The 21,805-nt window shown below is 40.8% G+C and overlaps 1 protein-coding gene across 15 annotated transcripts in view; it reads left to right on the top strand.

Moving 5' to 3' along the window:
• Positions 1-20,916, top strand: part of SPIN1 (spindlin 1) — a 51,707-nt gene extending 30,791 nt beyond the window's left edge. For 7 of the 15 annotated variants that reach the window (XM_084834058.1, XM_084834054.1, XM_084834057.1 and 4 more), the window contains 5 exons: positions 183-4,048; positions 5,404-5,452; positions 7,094-7,347; positions 10,726-10,959; positions 14,270-20,916. In XM_084834058.1, coding sequence (XP_084690184.1) covers positions 3,934-4,048; positions 5,404-5,452; positions 7,094-7,347; positions 10,726-10,959; positions 14,270-14,469 — 852 coding nt within the window. In that variant the 5' untranslated portion in view covers positions 183-3,933 and the 3' untranslated portion in view covers positions 14,470-20,916. Of the gene's footprint in view, positions 1-182; positions 5,453-7,093; positions 7,348-10,725; positions 10,960-14,269 lie in introns of all 15 variants that reach the window. The other 8 variants (XM_084834063.1, XM_084834062.1, XM_084834064.1 and 5 more) reach the window with 4 other exon arrangements.
• Positions 20,917-21,805: the final 889 nt, after the last annotated feature.

The raw sequence follows: 21,805 nt of genomic DNA, 5'->3' as shown, positions 1-21,805 counted from the left end.
TATTGGTGCTAGAATGTGGATGGTGGGGTAAGAGGTTGGTGGGAGGTTGTACTGCCTAGTGAGGAGGGGAAAGGCAGGCAGGAAGCTCTTTGTTGGCCCTGTTGGACACACAGGGTTTCTGTTTATCATCCTGCAGATTGGTGATTAGCAGTCCTTGATTTGGCTATCTCTTTCTCTTGCAGAATATTATAACTGAATGAGCGTCTGTGGGGTGAAGATAATCCTGGTTTAGATTTTGGATTGTTACACTTACTATTCCAAGACTGAGGAGAAATTCACAACGCCACCTAGAACTGGATTTTCACCCTAGTTCAGCAGCTTTGCTGCTCACTTAAATACAGATGAATGAAGACCCCATTTGGAAAGGCACCAGGTCAGCGATCCAGAGCTGATGCAGGTAGGTAATGGTTCCATGCATCCCACCAGTAGTTGACAAATATTAGTGGCTGCAGATCCATATGTGGCATGGTGGTGCTTCTAGGTGTTGGAGACCAGATCCCTGTACCTAAGAGTTCTGCTAGTTTCTTGTACTTGTCACACTAAACTTCTACAGCAAGTATATACACTGGCACATTCATACTGGAGTGCTCAACATGGCGAGAGGGACATAAGAACCACTAAAACAAAGGGTAGGTGATGCTCCTGCTGTTCTTTAGAATTGTTAGCTTCTAAAGAGAATCCATACCAGCTGCTCAGAAAGTTTTTGAGAAAACTGTCAGCTGTTTAAGACATACGCTTAATCACCCTAATATTTTTGCACATAATTTCCAGTAATAAGGCTTTAATTAGATGACTGTTGACTGTGTTGCTCTTCTTTTTTGATGTCCTCCAGTGTGAGACTCCCCTGTAGGTCAGATGTGCCCTTAATCTTGCTTCATTCTGCTGAGAACTTGGCTTGGATTCTACAAAAGCCCTATACAGAGAAGTTCTCATGTTAGAAGTAGAAGGTGGAAGATGGCAATCGTGCTGTCTGACCCTGCCCCCTTTGCACACCTGACATCTTTATGTAGGGCACTACATGTGCATAGAAGCCTGTACGTCACCTATTTCTGTGGTGTCTAAGGGCACAATCCTGTGGGGAAAGTCGGCTGCCTTCTTACTTGGAAGCGGCCGACTATCCAATGCAGGGTGGATGGAGCACGGAGGGGATCTTCTCCTCTGCACTCCGGCCACCCTGCATTTGTGGCTAGATAGCCGATTTCAGCTGTCTAGCCAAGGTGTGTAGAGGGGTGGGTGGGCAGACGGCGCATAGGAAGCGTTGTAACGGTGATTCCGTGGTCCCTTGCCTTTCCTACCCCCAGGAATGCCTCTTTTTTTGCCCGCTTATGAGCATGGAGGCAGGGACAAATCACCCTGCCTATGGGGCAGTGGGGGAGAGGGTGGGAGTTGGGTTTCTGAGAACCAAACTCAGAGTGCTGGCTCCAAGCTTGGTTCCCAGAAACCAAAAGATCCTATGGCCATCTAGACGCTGTCTAGCGGCCATAAGATTGCACCCTATACAAGCTTTAGCTACACACAGGCCACTATGCACTTGTATATGTATGTTGGGCATGATGAGAGAAGCGGGCTCAGTTGACACAATTGTGATTTATCCACACAAACGCCACCATGCACAGTTAAGAATGACTCCATATACCTGAAGAATATCTGCTTTTAATTCATCCTTTGTTCCCGGAAAGGATATAATTTGGCTGGCATGGCATGTCTTGATACTTGTTATTTATACATTGCCTCAGAAGCACTTTATGTAGATGGTAATGAGATATGCCCTGCCCACAGGGTGGCTTATGTACATAAATAAATAATAGAATGTAATATTCTTAATGTGAGGAATGTTGCATATTAGCATTAGAAATGGAACATACATGATTGGCTGCTTCATTAGTCAGGGTGGTCAAACATTAATTTATTAGGACAGCTAGACTGCTTTTGCAGTTGGACTGCAGTCTAGTTTTGACTTTAGCTGATATAAAGCATTCATAGTATTCCCATGATCAGAATATTTCTTCAGATAAGGTTAAAGCCACTTAGTTCCAAAGATAACTATTTGTGTTGAGACAAATCTACAGTATTGCATTACCTGTACATATCAAATTTAAGTCCGGGAAATTGCGTAGATGGTAAGCAAACATACCAAAGGAGGTCTGAAAATGCATTGGCAGTCAAAATGGGGAGAGGTTGTGATCTGAGAGAGAAGAATGCAAGGTTGGGTTCCCTAACTTTCCAGAAATGACTTAGTATGGAAACATATATGCTGAAGCTACCAATTGTCAAAGTACAATTAGAATATGCCTGGATAGACTAAAGCAGGCACAGAACATAGAGTTAGGAATCACAGTTCAACCCAAACAATGGAAAAAGGCATTAGTCCATCATTCCCAGCCAGCATAGCCATTTGCCATGCTGGCTGGGAGTAATGGGAGTCACAGTCTGACACATCAGGAGGGCATCAGGTTGGGGAAGGCTGTAATAACTTGTGAAGAGAAACAGCTTGCTGATTCTCAAGGTTAGAAATCTGAATTGGCATCACCTCCTTCTCAAAGACCTTCAGCCTGAAGTCAGTAAAACATAGATAAGTGTGTCTCTTCATAGGGGAAGTGCTGTGAGAATTTAATGTCAAGGTGATGGATATCATCAGCATTTTTTCTGAAATTTCAGGGACTGTTCATAAAGCTGGACTTAATTGTGATGGTGTCGCATGTGTTATAAATGTGGAGATAAGACTTTAATAGTTTTTCATAAAATTTTATGAAAAACGGTAGTTGATTATTCCAGTTCAACTAATTAACCTGTTCAGTGGAGGATGTATGACTACACCTTTTTCAGTAGGATCTTTCAAGTTGTGTCTAAAATATTCTCCCTCTGCATTTTACCACAGAAATATTTTGCTGCCTCTATATCCCTATAGGCTCGTTCTGTTCCAAGGTGGTATTACCATGTGTCCCAATCACATTACAGCCAACATGCAAGTGTATGCTGTCACACATCTGGGACTGCCTTGTCCTGGTTATGCAGTTAGGAAATTCGATAATCAGATGCCTCTAAGCAGATTCTGAATAAAAATATTTTGATGTGATTCCAAGACCCAATGTCACACAGCTTTGTTTTTTAAAAAATGAAGAACATACCTTTTCTCTGATCCTTTCCAGATGGAGACAGAGGTACCAGGGTATAGCCAATAGATAATTAGCTTTCTGTACTGTTATCTAATAGAAGATACCAGAGCAGAGGATGTAAACTAAAACAGTTACACTGCCATTAAAGTCAGAAAAGAACCATAAAATTGGGAATGTGATCACATAGGGGATCAAGAGTTTCTCAGATTGTAAATAGAAGGGATTTGTTTTGGGAGACACAAAAACACAAGCAGTGTGTGGTAGGAGAAATAATTCTTTTGTCACATACATGCGTGTAACGTTATGAGGTTCAGAAATGTTATTATAAGTATGTTTTTATAGTAATAGGTATTATTAAGGGGTCTGGATTTTAGTTATATTGTTTAGACATAGTTATTTAGGAAGAGAAATGTACCCTTAGGAATGTATCTTAATGGCAAAGGCAAACTATTAATAGGACATCAGTGAATGAATGAAAGGAAAACATTCTAGACATGTTTAAGAGTTTGAAAAGGTATAAAAAGGCAATTCAGGGACAGTGGAGCTGTCTTACATAGAGAGAGCTTACCCCCCTTTTAATTGCCTGTAGGGAGAAGACTGGTAAGCCTGAATTGGTTTTGCTCTGCTTAAGCCTGAACTTAGTGGGATTTTGAATGTATCATGTGTTTGAATCTATGCACCTATAAGCCTTGTACTGAGTATTTTTATGCAGATATTTTAACAGTAAAAGGAAGACAAGCCTGGTGTGAGTGATTCATGGCAAATATAAAAAGTGTGTACGTCTATATCTAGGGTTTGAATCTTTTTCTATGCTGAGATGACATTTTGTTCTTGGAGGAATCTGAATAGGCTGTTGGTGATCAAGGGTCTCCTCCATACAGAAAGCACATTTGAAAGAACCTCTGAACAAAGACCTCTTTGTCATAACACATGTGAGTGACCTACGTATGTAAATATAGATCTTGGGCTTAGAGATGATATAACTGCGAGGAGGTTGTGTTTCATATTTAACCAAGGGGATATTAGCTATTGATCACAAACCAAGGCTTGAATCAGAGAATATAGACTTTATTATAAAATATACTAGAATATCAAAGAGATGGCTTTGATACAGAGTGGACATTGGTTGTTGTTGTTGTTCAGTCGTTCAGTCGTGTCCGACTCTTCGTGACCCCATGGACCATAGCACGCCAGGCCTTCCTGTCCTGCGCTCTCTCCCGGAGTGTGCTCAAGTTCATATTCATTGCATCGGTGATACTATCTAGCCATCTCATCCTCTGCCGTCCCCTTCTCCTTTTGCCTTCAGTCTTTCCCAGCATCAGGGTCTTTTCCAGAGAGTTTTCTCTTCGCATTAGGTGGCCAAAATATTTGAGCTTCAGCTTCAGTATCTGTCCTTCCAATGAGCACTCAGGGTTGATTTCCTTTAGTATGGACTGATTTGACCTCCTTGCAGTCCAGGGGACTCGTAAGAGTCTTACGTTTGGACCATTGGGTTACCACGTTCTCTCTCTCTCTCTCTCTCTCTCTCTCTCTCTGGGCTAGTTTGCATGATCGCTGCAGCCCACCATGGTTTATTTAAGCCATGGTGGGTTGCAGCATGAATACTGGTTTCTTCTGTAACAAGAAATTGGACAAAAGCAAGGCCAGATATGTAGCTGGATTCAGACTCAGTCATGCTTAGAGAGTAGTTCCATTGAAATCAGTGGGACAAGTTAGTCATTACTAACTTAAGTCCCATTCATTTCAGTGGGTCTACTCTAAGCATGTCAAAGTTTGGATCCCACCCTTGGACTTTTGTCTCATGTCATGAGATTATCAGTGCCCAGGATAAGAACAAAGAATGCCACCACCACCACTAGATATGGACTCTATCCAAATGGCCATCAAACTGCAATAAACAATGTTTGGTGTCTTATTTGAGGTATATAAAAGATGTCCTGAGCTGTGACATTGGACAGAAACCCCCAAAGGACAGAGAATACACCCCCTACTCTACCCAGGTGAGCCTGCTAAGGGAACTGCACAGCCCAGATGTCTGAACCTGGTCTTCTGGTGGCAGTAATGCTCTTACAAGTGAAATGTAAAGCTTGGTTGACCAGAGCTGATTAAATTAGGTTTTAATTAGGTTTTAATAGTATTTCATTGGACTTAATCCATGTGCTGTGTTAAAGTGAGAATTTTGTAACCACAGCAAGCAGATACTGTGTGAGATAAGAAAAAATTTTGAGCTTAAACCTGCATGTACCTATGCCTGCTAGTGTAGTCACTGTTGACCTCTTTCTTGCAGGGCATGCAGGTGTGTCTGCCAGCATGATGAAGAAGAGAGCTTCCCACAAGTAAGTGGTTTTGTAAACCTTAATCTGAGGTTTTGCAACTTTTGTGGTAGATCTGTAGTTTTAAAAGTGTCAATTTTATTGAGGCTTGCTATTTTGTTTCAGAAGCTGTGTGAATGTTTTGTTCCTAAAGACCTAGTGAAGGTCAATCGGGTTGCAGCCCTAATATGTAATTAAGAATTTTAAGACCTTGCATTGTGTAGCACTTGATGATGATTTATGTTTAAAAAATGGAACAAAGAATTTTGAAAATAAAGCACATGTGTAGAACATTTCTTGGACCCTAGAAGTAAAGATACCATCTTTTATGATTCTATAGTACATCAACTTCAGCTTGCACAAGCCTCATTCAGAGGGACTTGTTCACTCTTATCATTCACGTGAGAGCTCCCAGCCTTTTCCCAAATGTGCACTTCAGTGAGCTGGGAAAAACAAATCTGGGCAATGTAAACTGCAGTGATCTTTCCATTACCAGCCTAGGATCACAGACCTTCCACAGCCAAGGTCTGTGATCTCTTCAGGCTTTATGTTGTATTCCACTTGTGAAAGTACATGGATAGGAGACAAGAAGTGAAAACTATTGTGTAAACTAACGTGAGGTTCCCTGTGAAATACAGAAAATCCTCTGAAGTGCAATGGAAATACCCTGCGTCGGACTTGGGGAAATTATTTGAGCTAAAAGGAAATATCATAATCACATTTTCAATACTCCAGTACACACTTAGCCTTAAGACTTCCTGACAATGACTTAACTAGCCAGACATCAAATATTTCCTTAGTAGAGCTTACCCTAAGTAGCCCTTTACCTGTTTTCCTGTGGTTTGCCTCCCAAGTCCCATATGCATGAGCAGAAGGCAATCGTTGAGTGCCTGCATGGGAGATCCAGTTCTTCCAGAACCCCTGGCTGCTGCCCCTCATGCAGACAAAGCTGTTCTAGAGGAAGAAGGTTTTGGGGGTTAGGTTCAGAAGCGGGGAAACAGAAAATCCCTGTTGCATGAGGAGAAGCAACTTCGTGCCTCTTGCAATCCAAGCCAGAGTAAAGAGTCTCCTTTACCTTTGTGGGAAATGAAGAGGCCGAGATATATCTGTGTATCTTTCTAGCTATAGATATATAACTCTATTTCTAGAGATGGGCTAGAGTACAGGTAGGCAACCTGGTGGCCTTTCAGAAGTCCCACTCAGCATGGCCACTGGTCAGGGATTATGGGAGCTCTCCAAAACATCTGGAGAGCACCAGGTAACCTACCCCTGGGCTAGAACTTCTCTGGTCCAAACCATAGTCCCCGAATTAGGGTAGAAGCATTTCTGGGAGTTGATCCAGGGCTCATTTCTTCCGTGGGTTCTGGGACAATTCTGGAAATACATGAAGTAGCTGTCACGTGGTCTAGGATGTCTCCACTTTCCATTTCTGGAGACATTTGACATGAGAGAGAGCTTCAGTGCCATCCCTCAGTGTGTCACACTGCTCACAGAGAGGTCTAGTGTGGCCTGGACATGTTCCTGAAAATAAGTTTGTATAATTTTGGTTAAGGAATTAAGGTGACTTGTGTAAAAGCCTACTCTGGTTTGAGGTGCTTCATTCTATAGAATATATTGGAATCGTTCAACTGACTTTAAAGCTTATGGCTTTATATTTAAATACAGAAAGCATCGAAACAACGTGGGACCAAGCAAACCTATTTCTCAACCCAGAAGGAATATTGTAGGCTGCAGAATACAGCATGGATGGAAAGAAGGGAGTGGACCTGTGACACAGTGGAAAGGCACAGTCCTAGACCAGGTTCCTGTAAATCCCTCTCTCTACCTTATTAAATATGATGGATTTGATTGTGTCTATGGACTAGAACTGCACAAAGATGAGAGGGTTTCAGCACTTGAAGTCCTTCCAGACAGAGTTGGTAAGTGTCTTGATGGGGCCTGAATGTGTTGGTTTGTAAGCATCAAGGTTGGCTTTCGTTGCCAAAGACTGAAGAAGGGAATGATTCTCTGCAATATGGCAATATAGGTGGGAAGTTTACATATTTTAACATTACTCTGCAAACATGGTTTCACAGAGCTCTCAGGTCAGCCAACATCATAATATAAACAATAAAACAAACTACCAATTTAAAGTACAAGAACATTTTCATAAACTACAAAGCAGCAGATCAAAACATAAAAACCTGTCTGGCAGATTACAGAGTATATACAAATGTTCATCAATTCATTAAATAATTCATTCAACGCCTATCCATCCCCCAAAGTCCACTGAAACAGACTTACCAAGCTGGCCTGGTAGGCCTTGTTGGGGAGGGGATTGTGTAATGAGTGCACCACTACAGGAAAGACCCTGCCTCTTGTCAATAAGACAAGAGGCCCCCGCAGTGGCCCCCGCAGTTGGTGTCACTGTACTGGATGGGGTAGGGGAAGAATGCTCTGAGGTAAGCTCAACCAAGACCATTTAGGGCTTTAAAGGTAATGACAAGCATTTTGAATTGTACTCAGAAATCAGTTGGGAGCTATTGCAAATATCTTAGCACAGATGTAACATGCTCCCAATGTGTCTCACATTAATAAGCAGGTTACTACATTTGAACTAATTGGAGTTTCTAAGTGGGCTTTTAAGGACAGCCATTAAGGTTTTCAGCCTGGAGGTTATCAGATGCCTGGTATTGCTGGTATTGCAGGCTCTCAAAGCAGACAAGAGCTGGGGAGAATCCAGCTCAGGGCAAATCAGGGAGTATATTTCCTTGGATGTGACCATCAATAGTGTGCCCACAGAGGGTAGAGAATTCAATAAACTAGAAAATATAAGAGCAATAGATTCCTCCACAGAACTGCTGTGGGTGGCACCACCAGGTATAAAAAGTAATTTAGTGTTGTCATCATATTTCTGTACCCCCACACACACACACGACACACCTCAACATTGAGGTTGATTTAGAAATGAGGAAAAATCAGGAAGGCATCCAAAGAAGAAAATATTGTAACAATGCAGGAATAGGAAACCTCAGGCCTGGAGGCAAATCCATCCCTTCTGGGGTTCCAGTCCAGCCCTCTGAGATTTCCCAGATAGCCACACACCCTTCCCCTGGCCCTACCCCCTTCCCCTAACCACTAATCGTTTGGTCCAGAGATTATTTATTATAGATACTCTTATACTGCTGTTCAATAAATTCCCAGGGTGGTTTACATAAAAAGTGCAAAAATAATTAAAATACAAATAGTGCAAATCCAAATAGGTATAAAAACACAAACTAAAAGGCAACAGGATGTTGAAAGCCAGATCAACAATCAGCAGGGCTAAAAATATGTCTAAAAGAGCAGGGCAAATAGAAAGGTCACAGTGCCAAAAGGACAAAACTGTAGGAACAAGGCAGACCTTTCTGGAGAGAGCATTCTATAATTGGGGCACCACTACTGGAAAGGCCCTCTCCGTGGTAGCAACCTGCCTTGCATCAGACAGCAGGGGCACCCACAAAAGGTCCTCTACCAAAGATCAGCATATAGAGATGGGCAGTCCCTAAGTCATCAAGGACTTTAAAGGTCAAAGCCAGCACTTTGAATTGACTCACAAACAGACTGGGTACCAGCACAACTGGCATAGCATTGGTGTAATATGATAATGCCCCATTCCAGTTAGTTCAGATGTGTTGACTAGCTTACTTAGCTTACTGGGTCTAGTTTCTGACCTGTCTTCAAAGGGAGCCGTCCCATAGAGCACATAGAGTAGTCTAGTCTAGTCTAGTCTAATGGAGGTTACTAGAGCAGGGTTCTGTCCAGGTAGGGTCTCAGCTGGTACTCCAGCATAAGTGGCAAGTGGTAGCAGTTTGTGCCTTGAGTCATAAAGATGGATCAAGGAGCATCCCATGCAGCCAGCTTCTTTCAGGGGGATGTGACAGAGCTTTGAAAAAAATTATGCATGGCGTGGAGAAAGTGAATAGAGAATTCTTTTCTCTCTCTCATAAAACTAGAACTTGGTCATCCAGTAAAACTGATTTGTCTGTCTGAGAAATTAGTTCTTCACACAACAGAACATTTATGGAATTCTTTGCCATAAAATGTGGTAGTGACCACTAGCTTAGGTGTATTTAAAAAGAGACCATGGAAATACACGGAGGAGATACCTGTCACTGGCTACTAGTCATGATGGCTATATGCATATTTCAGATTCAGAGGCAGTATGCCTTGAATACCTTTTGTTGGAGAGCAAAAACAAGAGAGGGTTGTTATACTTTCATGCCCCCTTGTGGACTTCCTGGAGGCATCTGGTTGACCACTTTGGGAAACAGGATGCAAGGTTTGATGGATTTTTAATATGATCCAGCAGAGCTACTTTGGTGTTGAGGCATATATCATACAAGGTAAAATTAGATTTGGATTTTGAGAAAACAGCTGCCTAACCGTGGAGACAGATTTGAATGGAGTTGTATGCAGTGGTCTCATTATGAGCCTAGTAAAGCATTCCTACTTTATTCCTCACTGGCAAACATTTGCTGAATAAGATACAGCACTGAGACCCCTTGCTTTATTAGGCTATGCCCTGTGGGACCTAATATGCTTGTGTGTTTCCTTAGATATTGATATGCTAAGCTGGTTAGAAAAATTGGTTAATGTCTTTCAAACTCAATTGACTTTCTCTTTTATTTCCTTTTGTGCTCCAAATAAGTAATGGCTATTCCTAACTGACATACCCCACACGATAAAATATTTATCAGGCCTTTATTTATTAATACTGGAACCAGAACCTAGCAAAACCACTTGAGGTGCTCCCTAGGACTTGAGCATGTCATATACCATTTTATTTGAATCGCAGACCATATTACCACATTTCTAGTGTTTCATCTCTTTTCAGTTGGCAATTAATGTCTAACATCAAGTTCTAGACCAGGTTGTTCTAAACAGTGAGTTCAATATTCTCCATAACATTAACAATTCAGTAAAGGTTTTGTGGCCACTCCCTCCTTGTTATGGTCATCTCTAAAAACAGAGGCTCATTCAGTTCCCAATGCATTTGTTTTCTTCAGTATGTCTAATCAGAATTATCTCCTTTAGTCTCTGCAGTATGATTATTGAAATAATTTCCTCACCTGAATATGATGGCACGCGATCGTTCATTATGTAAACATGGATAGAAGCTTGTACCTCAGCCTGGATAAACCAGAAGAATGATTTAACTTTGAATTCAGGGAAATTTCTTTAGTCTGTTGCATTAAGAATACTATTTTTCTGGCATCTTAAGATGTAGCAGCCATGCTTCTAGCAAAATGTTAAGCAGCTATTGGTCTATTTTTCAGCTTCGTCTCGAATCAGTGATGCCCACCTGGCAGACACGATGATTGGCAAAGCAGTAGAACATATGTTTGAGACAGAAGATGGCTCAAAAGATGAATGGAGGGGAATGGTCTTGGCTCGAGCACCTATAATGAACACATGGTTTTATATTACCTATGAGAAGGATCCTGTCTTGTACATGTACCAACTTTTAGATGACTATAAAGAAGGTGATCTCCGTATTATGCCTGATTCCAGTAAGTTGACCATGGTTTTATACTCTATATAAAGAAAGAAAATGCTGAAAATGCTTGAGGTTTGAACAATGAGGGTTTGTAGATGAATTGGAGTACTAACATGAGAAACCATTCTTGTTATAAACCACCCTGATAACTTGATATAATGTGTTCATATGCTTTAGACAGACAGAAAGCAGAGAAGAACAGAGAATGCTCTGTACAACTAATGATTTTAATGTGATGTTGAATGTTCTGCATGTAATAGGAAGTTCCAGGTTTCAGTGGCAGCTTGCCATTTGGAGAGATGTGTCTTTGTTATGAGAGGGAAGGAGAGAAAGAATTGACCACTGATGTTAGCTATGTAGCCTATGCAGAGCTACCTAGGTTGTGGTCTAAGTCCTCGTGTTCCTAATATTCCTTATCATTGTGTAATTATACCACCCCATGAGTTCTACAGATCTTGCATCCAGCTACAGGAAAAATCATATCCCACTATTTGCCATTGTAACTGCCAGTGTTTTGGTATCCCAGAACAAAGAGGGGGTTCACTTAGACTCTAATACATAGTTAAGGTGTTCGTACTTGGGTTGTTTGTACATATTAAAGTAATAAACAGTTTTTCTTATTTGTCAGTGTGACTTCACTTGTGATTTCCTCTGGCTACAGTTGTAATCTTCAAGTGTATGGGTTGTTGGGTTTGACCATCAGAGTGCTTTCAAGTCATAGATACATGGACATCTCATATGTCTGAAGTTGTCTTCTGCAGCTTTCTAGAGAGCATTTTGTGGTACTTCCTTTCCAGTGTGATCCTCCAATGCAAAAGGGGGTGGTAGAAAAGACATATTTCCTCTTCTGTGACCATCCAAGTTATGTATAAATGTGCCTTCATTACTGCAAAGCATACGGCTAAAAAAGAAGTATTATGCTAGTTTGACACTAGCCAGAAATGTTAGGTGTTTCTGAAGGTTTACATGTGATCAGAACAATTGTTTATCAAATGGCTACTTAGAATCTAGGGCAAGGATGGGCAGCTTGTGGTGTTCTAGATGTTTTGGCCTACAACTCCCATTATCCCTCACTATTGGCTGTTCTAATTAGGGCTGATGGGAGTTGTAGGCCAAAACACAAGTTGGCTTGCCCTGGTCTAGGGATTTGAACAGAGATTTTAGGCTAATTATTCTTTTTGATAAGCAGCAGGGCAGTTCCAAGGGTAACAGAATTATTGTAGCCGTGAGCACAATTGTAAGTTGATCCTATATACACCCACAGGAAAGAACATATCCTCCTGCAAGGCCATATTTTTGGGAAACAGTTAAATATTATAGAGTTTGAAACTTTCAAAATACTTAAATAATGGAATGATCTTTTTTGGACATCCCTTTTTGCACTTAATACAATCATATGGGAATTCACCCCAGTCCACAATTTTGGGCAGTTGACTATTTTTCCCTCTTGTAAACTACATTTCATTTCATTTATTACATTTATATACCACCCAATGACCAAAGCTTTCTGGGCAGTTTACAAAGAATAAAGCTATAAAAATACAATAACATAATATAAATCATTAACATACAAAAATAAACAAACAGTGTAAAACAATCAACAATAAAATCCCAGGATCATTAAAAAGCCTTATCATATGCTGTCAAAAGCCTGGTAGTAGAGGAATGTCTTGACCTGGCACCGAAAAGATGACTATGATGCTGCCAGGTGGACCTCACTGATCATTCCACAGTAGGGGGGCCACCACCAAAAAGGCCGTCTCCCATGTTGCCATCCTATGAACCTCCCTTGAAGGACGCACCTGGAGACAAGCCTCAGATGATGGTTGTAGTGAACAGGCAGGTTCATACTAGGAGAGGCATTCCATCAGGTATTGGGGTTCTGAGCCATGTGCATTCATTATTCAGGGTTTTGCACATATTTGTTTTTCTCTACATGGTCTAATTTAATCAGAAGATAAACAGACATACAGGTAGCAGTCCTTTTGTAGTGTTGCTTGCTAGCCAAGAACATAATTTATATAGTATACTTACAAGTAGACCCACTGTAGCTCAGTGCAGAATACTGGCTATGGGCTTGTGATTGATGGTCAAATACTGACCACTTTCTGTTGGACCGTGCACAGAATAAGCTCAAGCCAAAGACGAAGCTGATTTCCATTGCTGAGGTTGTGGTGATTCTTTCACTATGAAAAATTATTCTGTTACCATTAACAGAGACATTAAAGTAATACATGCACATATTGTGGTAAGGTAAGATCATTAAAATTGTCTTTGCTTAATAACTTGGGAGGTTTTTGTTGCACATGTTACTATTTAAAAAAAAAAACCAGCACATTTTATGGTAATAGAATCACAATTTACTTACAGAATACATAGTACTCATCCCTCTAATTTTCATTTTTTAAAACTTACTGATTGGAGGAAACAAAGCCCTAAGTTCCCTCTTTAGGATACATTATGCACATTTCGTATAACATTTCTCTTTTACTACCTACATTTTAATAAGTTGGTTCTTTGTCCATGAAGACTGTATTTTTGTTAGTCATTTCACACTTTCTGGTTGATGATATGAGCAAGGCACAGGTTAAACAAGCATGAATTATTGATCTACAAAAAATTCTCTATAAAACCACACCAACTTTACTCAGTTTGCAGCATTTTTAAATCTTCACCTCTGTGTCATTGTCTTCATGGAATTGTCCAGAACAAGCTATGGGTATGAAGTTGTTCGTTTTTTAAAACAGTGAATTGTGGTACTTAAGAACATTTTGTACAGCAAATACACATTAACAAGCGAAAGAAACCCAGGCATGGGTTTCCCATTTTTTTTTCATCCTAGACTGGCACTTAATTCAGGTTAAACATGGAATTTGTTAAACTAGCTATCTGTGTGTGGGAGGGGGGAGGTATGTAGTCAAACTAGTTTTCTATTTGTTTTCTGAATTGTAATCAGTAGTATACCCAACATCTGATAAACCGCCAGGAATGAGGTTATACAACACCAGTTCAATGTATTCCTGCCTTAACTGTATCTTTATTTGTCACAGTTCTTGAAATGGTTTTGTGACCTACAGATAAATTAGATAAGAGTAATGCCATTACTATCAAACATGCATATCCAGTGGTTTATTTTCCTTGGGATAGGAGGCAAAAACTGTTGTGACTGAAGCATGTTGCCATACACATCCTGCTAATGTTGAAGCAATCACTAAATTGCTTGCTTGTAACCAAGCATGGATTACTAGTCAACTTCTTGACAATGATTGTGAGACTGTTTTGTAAAATTATCTTGTATCGTAACTCAAACTTTGTATTCTCAGATGATTCGCCTCCAGCAGAACGGGAACCTGGTGAAGTTGTGGACAGCCTAGTGGGGAAACAAGTGGAATATGCCAAAGAAGATGGCTCAAAAAGGACTGGCATGGTCATTCATCAAGTTGAAGCCAAACCCTCTGTCTATTTCATCAAGTTTGATGATGATTTCCATATTTATGTCTATGATTTGGTGAAGACATCCTAGACACCACTCTGCGAACTTTTGCCAAACTTGTGGAACTTCAGTGTAAAATTTGTAGACATAAAGACTTAACTGCTTTCCAGTTTATTTGAAAGCTTAAATGTCCCTGCGAGCTCACAATCTCTGCCAGGAAAACTATTCCATTGTGAACTATACAAATAGACTTTTATGTGAACATGACACATTTTGTGTAGGGAAATTCCTTTTCTTGAAGGATGTCTTTGGGGGGGAGGGGGGATGTGGATGAAGTTAGAGAAAACAGCAGCTGCAAATTCAAGCTGTGTAAGTGGATCTAGCAATGTAATCATTAATCTGATTTTTCCCCAATTATAACTTTCCCTCAGCTTCTCACTTAACTGTTCAACTGCCACATGCAAGTGTAGCTTGATATTATATTGCTTTCATGTATGTAACATTAAGTTTTCTTGTCTGGCAGTTCTTGTTTCTAGGGTTTGGGCAGAGATGATTACAAAGTGTTTTAAGCAGTGTTAAGGAGTGCCTAACCCAATTAACATCAGTGTACTGTGTTCAGGTTAGCTGTTAAGCTACAATTACATGAGACTTTTGTACATTTTAGTTGCAGGAAAATAGAACATGACATACATGTAACACAGTTGATGAGAAAATGCAGAGCAAAAGCCCATATTTGCAAATGTAGGACCTGGTCAAAGTATTTAGAACAAGAATGCCTTCAGTTCTCGTTGTTGTAGGGATTTTTGTTAACTTCTAGCAGAACCCAGGTGCTTGGTGCCATAGCAGTCTAGTAATTCATGTTAACGTTAAAGAATACTACACAGCAACTACTGGGTGTCTCAATATCAAAACTAGCAACCTAGATACTTGTGTGTGGACTGAAATCTGTTACATGTAAAGACAAACCTTACGAAAGAAGAGTCCTCATACATTAAAGGCTTGTGTTGCAGAGAAGGAAAATAATTTGTTGCCTTCTATTTTGATCTGCTGCATTCCTTCTCCTGTTACTGTTTTTTGTTGAAGAAGACATCTACTTTTTTTTCCCTGGCCTTCTTGGGGCGCATCCAGACAAGACATGCATCCTGTTGTCGCCTTTTGTGCTGTACATTGTATTTGCTTGAGGTATGCTGTTTAATGTGAACTTCATTAAAAGAACACTAGGGTTCTGCATGCTAATGGTGCACTGCCTAACGAAAGCTAGGCAGTCTCCATGGTTCAGTCATCTGCAGCAGATTGTGGATGTAAATAAGCAGTGCACAGCCACAGAATTCACTCTTGTTTTTTTATTTCTGTTTTTGTAAAGTGGTAGGTTGATGTGGCAGCTTTTTAAAGTAATCAGTGGAAAAATATCGGAACAGCAACAAAGTTGAGGCAGGGCATTGCAGTTATTGAAGAACTGCTTTGCACAAGTAAATGAGAACTAAACACCACTGTTTATATACAGTTTAGAGAAGGAGTAAAAAGTGTTGCTGATCAGCTTTCTGAGGTCCAGATTACCTCCAGTGTGAGTATACATATTAAAACTTCATGTGGTTTAAACCCTTTTTATTTTTGCCTGAATTCATATTGTAGCCTTAAGGCTTGTGCCTCATTATGCTCTTTAATGGTAATAAATACTCACCGTATAAATACAGTATCTTAAAATCTCTTGTCCATTGCTACTGTTGCATTATGTCCAGTATTTCAACATGGGCAACCAAAGGCAGGCTATTGTCTTTTCCATGAAGAGCTTCTCAAATGCAGTCCTTAAGCCCTGAGTACCTGAGTCATAAATGTTCCTGTGTTCTTGAACAAAGTGAGCAGATTTGCAACCCAGTGTTTTTCATCCTGCAGATCTGTATGTTTTCTATTGACTCTTTAGAGTCCTGCATGTAAATCTCAAAGCTGAGCCTGGCTCCATGAGCCCAAGTTGATATTTGTGGCACAAGAATGAGTGAGTGTATTGAACACACACAAGATACACATAAACATACTTTTGAATTATGGGCTACATAAACAATGAGTCCAAGGTATTTCTCAAGATACTTGCCGAGGATTAAGTAGACCGAAAACGTCGCGTTCTAAGAGCTTGCGATTGCGAGGGAGAGGGGTGTTCTGCAAGTCTCTTAATACACCACATTCTGCCAGTTTAGAGTAAACTATATTCTGTATAAATTTTATGGTTTTTTAAGTGTCCACATTGTCTGCTTTTTTGATAGCTTAGACCACTTTCTTTTTTAGACTTGAGACTAATTCTACACCCTGCCCATCTGCTTTGGGCTTTGTTTTAGGCTCATGTTTCAGATCTGCATGCAGTGCTTGTTACCCTGGTAACTAAATGTTGGTTCCTTGTTCTAAGGGTTCGACATGGTTTTCCAAGTTATCATGGGGCTTGTGGTAGCACAAGCTATGGATCTGTGTATAAAAGTTACTGGCCTTTCTCCATTTACCTGCTGTAGTATTGTATATTGTGTGTTTTGCGTGATGTCAGGCTGCCCTGTAAAAATTTAAAAGACAAACTTAAATTCAGACCATCCCTTTTTTGCATGCTTAGAAAGTAGAATGTTCAGTGTAACAAACTTAAAAGTTGCATGTTTAAAAATGTTTAGGTTTTTAGGTTTTTTATTTTGTGTTTTTTGTGAATTTGCTTATTGTGCTGTTTTAATGGTGGTTAGTAGGATTAAATGCACTGGTGAGGCAAACATAGTGCCAACAGGAGGTAACTTTCCAGTTGTATGTGTCATGCAGCGTTTGAAGGGACCATGTACTCCGCTCAAAATGAAATAAAAAAATCAATTGAATTCAACACTATGCTTTTTTGTGCCAAATCCTAAATTAAGTTGAAGTAGAGTCATATTAAAAGCCCCAAACAATAATGGAAAAGAGCCGTTTTTGCTGGATACATTTTAACCTTCTTAAATTGGTACACTTTAAAAATAAAGGCTTCTCCACAGATCTAATTGCAACCATTTCAGAGAACCAAAAAAAAAAAAAGTTTGTGGTTCCTTGGAAATGCTGTGCTTTTTGTATTTTACATCATTAGTGCAATTTGGATGGTTCTTGGTATGTGTATAGTTCAAAGGTCTTCGTGTTCACATTTTAAAATTAGGTAAATGACTTCATCTCTAGAGCTTGGTTTAATTTTTTTTATTTTTTAACAATGTAGACAGTTCCCTGTTCTCTGCATTTAGAAGTATAAACACTTTAAAGCTGTTACTTAATTCTGTAAGTAATTTTTATAATTATGATGTAACTCTATCCTTAAAACATTTAAAATAAACCCTTTATGTGCAACTTATGACTGTAAATCTTGTTCTCACAAGGCAAATGTAGTGATGTGTTTAAAACTGAAGAGGAATTTCTTTGATTTTATAATTAAAATTATTTTAACAATGAGCATTTATGCTGATATATATCTTGCCTAAGCAAATATGCTTATTAGGCAATATCTTTTGACAAGAATGACAACTGTAAACATCCTTTTAAATTGGATAGAATTGTTTGGCAGTCGAACAGCCTTGAAATTCCAAAAAACAAATGAGTGACTTCTAAGAAAGCAGGCGAATATGTGAAGCAGCCTGAAATATTTTAGTGTGTGCTCCCAGTAGTTTAGAAATAGTGGTCATGGGGAAGTATCCAGTGCTGCCTCCATGCTAGCAGGACCCACCGCTAGCGCTACGGGAAGCTACCAATTCCAAAAACAATCAAATGAGCTGAAACACTAGTTTTCAGAACAAGGGAGGTCAGCGGAGCTCGCAGGAAGGACCTCTGCTGACCTACCCTGCTTTTGAAACGAGCATTTTGGCTCATTTCCAGAGTTATTTTAGGACGCGGGCCGCGGTGGCTTAACGGTTAAGGCGCTAAACTGCAGACTGGAAGGTCGGCAGGTCAGCAGTTCGAGACCCGAGTGCTGCGTGACGGAGTGAGCTCCCGTCTTCAGTCCCAGCTCCTGCCAACCTAGCAGTTCGAAAGCAAGAAATTGCAAGTAGATAAATAGGTACCGCCTCGGCAGGAAAGGTAACAGCATTCCGTGCACCTCGGTGTTCATTCATGCCGGCCACATGACCACGGAAGCATCTTCGGACAGCGCTGGCTCTTCGGCTTAGAAACGGGGATGAGTACCGCACCCTAGAGTCGGACACGACTGGTTGGGGACACCTTTACCTTTTTTTAGCTTTCTTTTGCGTTCACAATGGGTCCCGCGGGCCCAAGAGAGAGCATGCAGGCTCAACGACAGCACTGGATACGCATTGGCTGGACTATAATGTGCTATATCTGGGACTGCCTTAAATGGTTCTGAAACTTCAGTTGGGGCAGAGTATGGTCCCCTGGATATTGGTAGGGGCTGGCTGGCTGGCTCGCTCATGTGCCACCAATATTTTGCCAGCTGCACTGGTTGCCAGTGTGTGCTTTTGAGCCCAATTTTAAAGTTTTTAAAAGGTTTTTAACCTTTAAAGCCTTAAACAGTTTGGGCCCAAGTTATCTGAAACACTGCTACCTTCAGCCGATGCAGCCTACCTGCACTCTGAGATCAGCAACACAGGCTGTTCTCATTTGCATGCCACCAAGGGCAGTTAGAATGGTGAGTACAAGGGAGAGGGCCTTCTTGGAAATGGTTTTCATCAGGGATTCATCGGGCCCTTTCTTTTTGCAGGTCTTCAGGAAACCACTGAAGATCCATCCCTTTTTGCTGTCCTTTTCTTAATTTGGGGGCTGCTAGTTTTATTCATAATCACTGTTTTTATTGAATTTTATTGTTTTGCATTTGCTTTTGTATGATAGGGTTCCACCCTTAAAGGTGGGCTAAAAATAATTTTAAATAAATAAATTCGGCACTTAGTGTCTGCTTTGAATCCATGATGAAAGTGCAGATGTGAAAGCTGTTGAATGTGGTGACAACTGACAGGATATATTTTTTGCCTATTGTGTTTCTTCAGAGGTGTCAAGTTTTTATATATACTCCACTTTTTGCCTTTTAAAGTTAATAGACTTCTTCCCCCGGGCAGGGGGAGGATAGAACAAGGAATATCAAATGAAGCCTTGAAAGCCCAACTGCTTGCAGAGAAGTTTACTTTGCATAGTAGTTGTGCTTGATATGGGGTTGTTGGTGAAGCTGGGGTTTCATCCCATTGTTCTAAATAGCTGAAGGAATTGAGATCCAATATTTCTTCAGCGCTTTTGGAGAAACTGAGTCAGTGGATCTTTTCTGTTAATTCCACACTTAGCATGTATCATAGAGAATACAGCAGTTCTGCTTATAATCAAGTAATTCAATTTCCTTGCCACTTGAAATATGAATACTGATTTTTTTCCTCCTTGTTAATATGGTCACTTCTAAATTTTATTCTAAATACTTCTGTCCTGCCTTTCTACCAACAGTGCCCAACAGCTCATAAAGAAAAATGCAATCTCCTTTTAATTAGTAGCTAAGGGAACTATCCTATGGCCCCTAGACAGCGTCTGGGGGCCGTAGGATAGTTCAGATTCCCAGATCCAAGGTCAGAGCTAGGAAACAAATCTCCAGTCCCCCTCCCCCTCGCAGCCAGTGCAGAAAGAACCATGCCAGCTGCCTCTCCAAAGTTGGGAATGCCACCTTGGAGAGGGGGGAAAGGGGGTGTTCGAGGGGAGGGGAGGAAATGGGGGAGGCCAGGATATGAGCTATCCTGAGGCCTCTCCAGCCTCCTTCCCTCCCCCTCCAAAGTGCCCCAGCTATAAGAGCAAAAAAGCCCATCTAGCTGTAATGCGGGGCAGGAGGATGGGGAGGTAAAAATTGCCTCCACTCCTTCCTGCATGGGATGACTGCAAGCCTCTGGTTTGGAGGCTTGTGATCATTGCAATAGAATTCTGCCCTAACAGAGTTAAAATTCATAATAAAATGTTACCTAAAATTCATCAGTAAAACAACTAAAAAAAAATTATGAGACCAAATACCTGTCAAAAGAGATTGTGGCATGACAACAAAAATGGTGTGGGGGCAAGGTGAGTGTCTTGGGAGGACAGTACAAAGCTGGGGTGTAGCCATAGAAAGGCCTTTACCATTTCCCAGCCAAATGCAACTCTGATGTTGGCCTGTGGTAGGCCAACATGCCGTACGGCCTCACCAGAAGCTCTGAAGTTCCTCTTTCTGAGTTGTTATGGGTGACAAAGGAAGCAACAGTTCTGTTGGGGCTTTTTAAAATGATTCTTTCCACTTGTTCTGTAACCAAAAGAAAAAGGGTCTTTTTGCAAAGTGGCCACCTGCATGTGCGCACGCACACACTGTTGCTTCCACTCTTTAGAAGACTAATGATGATCTACAGCAGACTTCCCTAACCTGATGCCCTCCAGATGTGTTGGACTACAACTCCCATCATCTCCAGGCAGCATGGAGGAGGAAGGCTGATCTACAGGATACAAGGTGAGTTTCATGCTACAAATAGGTTACAATAGACCATGTAGACTTGAGCTCATCCTGAAATGCAGCATTTGCACGTAGTGCAGAAACCATACATCAGTAATACAATCCTTCTGTTAGTAGTTTTCCTTTAAAACCATAAAGGGTTCAGAAGTATCACATGATCAACTGACCACTAAAAACCAAACAGGAACTGGTGCATTTAAGGGTGGGAGGAACAGTTCAACAGTCCAACTGACTGTCAAAAACACCAGTCTGGGATTATGGGGTGGTGTTACTGAAGCTTTGGGATCAGACAATCAAAAGGATATGAGTTGACTTTATTAAACAATAGGTATGTGGCTATGGGGCTCACTAACACAACCTTCCCCAACCTGGTGCCCTCCAGATAATTTGGACTTCAACTCCCATCAGCCCCAGCCAGTATGGCCAGTGGAATGCTGGGAGTTGTGGTCCAAAATGTTGGAGAGCACCAGGTTGGGGAAGGCTGCACTAATGGGTCAATGATGTGCTACGGCAGAGTGATATTGGTTCAGTTGTATTGAAATGCAAGCCATGGGCAGCTCTGGACACTCATAGAAACAGTGAGAGAAGAACTGTAAACTGTATTTCCTCTGCATGTTTCTGAGTCCTATACAAAAGGGAAAGATGCATGTTCTATCCCAGCATCTGGACAATGTACTTTGTCCCCTCCTCTCCCCACCCCCTCCTTTTGTATTGGTTGAGGTCTTGGCTCTCTTTCAGGCTAAGTGGCTCAAAACAATTAAAATGGCTGGCCATTACTAAAATGAATGGATAGAGTACTAGCTAGCAGACTTTAGTAGTAATATAATTTGTCATATTCAGCTCTATTTACATTTCCTCCAGATAATACAAACTGGAAAGTTATTTCAGATCCTGAACAACAGGACCCTTAGTGTTTCCTCCTTTGAACAGTTACTTATTGCTATTTTTTCTTCTGGCTTTCCAAAACATTTGCTCAAAGTGACTTAT

This window comes from Heloderma suspectum, chromosome 2 (genome assembly GCF_057233095.1).
Source record: "Heloderma suspectum isolate Gila_16-S chromosome 2, 16-S_ref, whole genome shotgun sequence".
NCBI lineage: Eukaryota > Metazoa > Chordata > Lepidosauria > Squamata > Helodermatidae > Heloderma > Heloderma suspectum.
The sequence above is the reverse complement of the archived record's forward strand: the minus strand, read 5'-3'. Positions and strand labels throughout refer to the sequence as shown.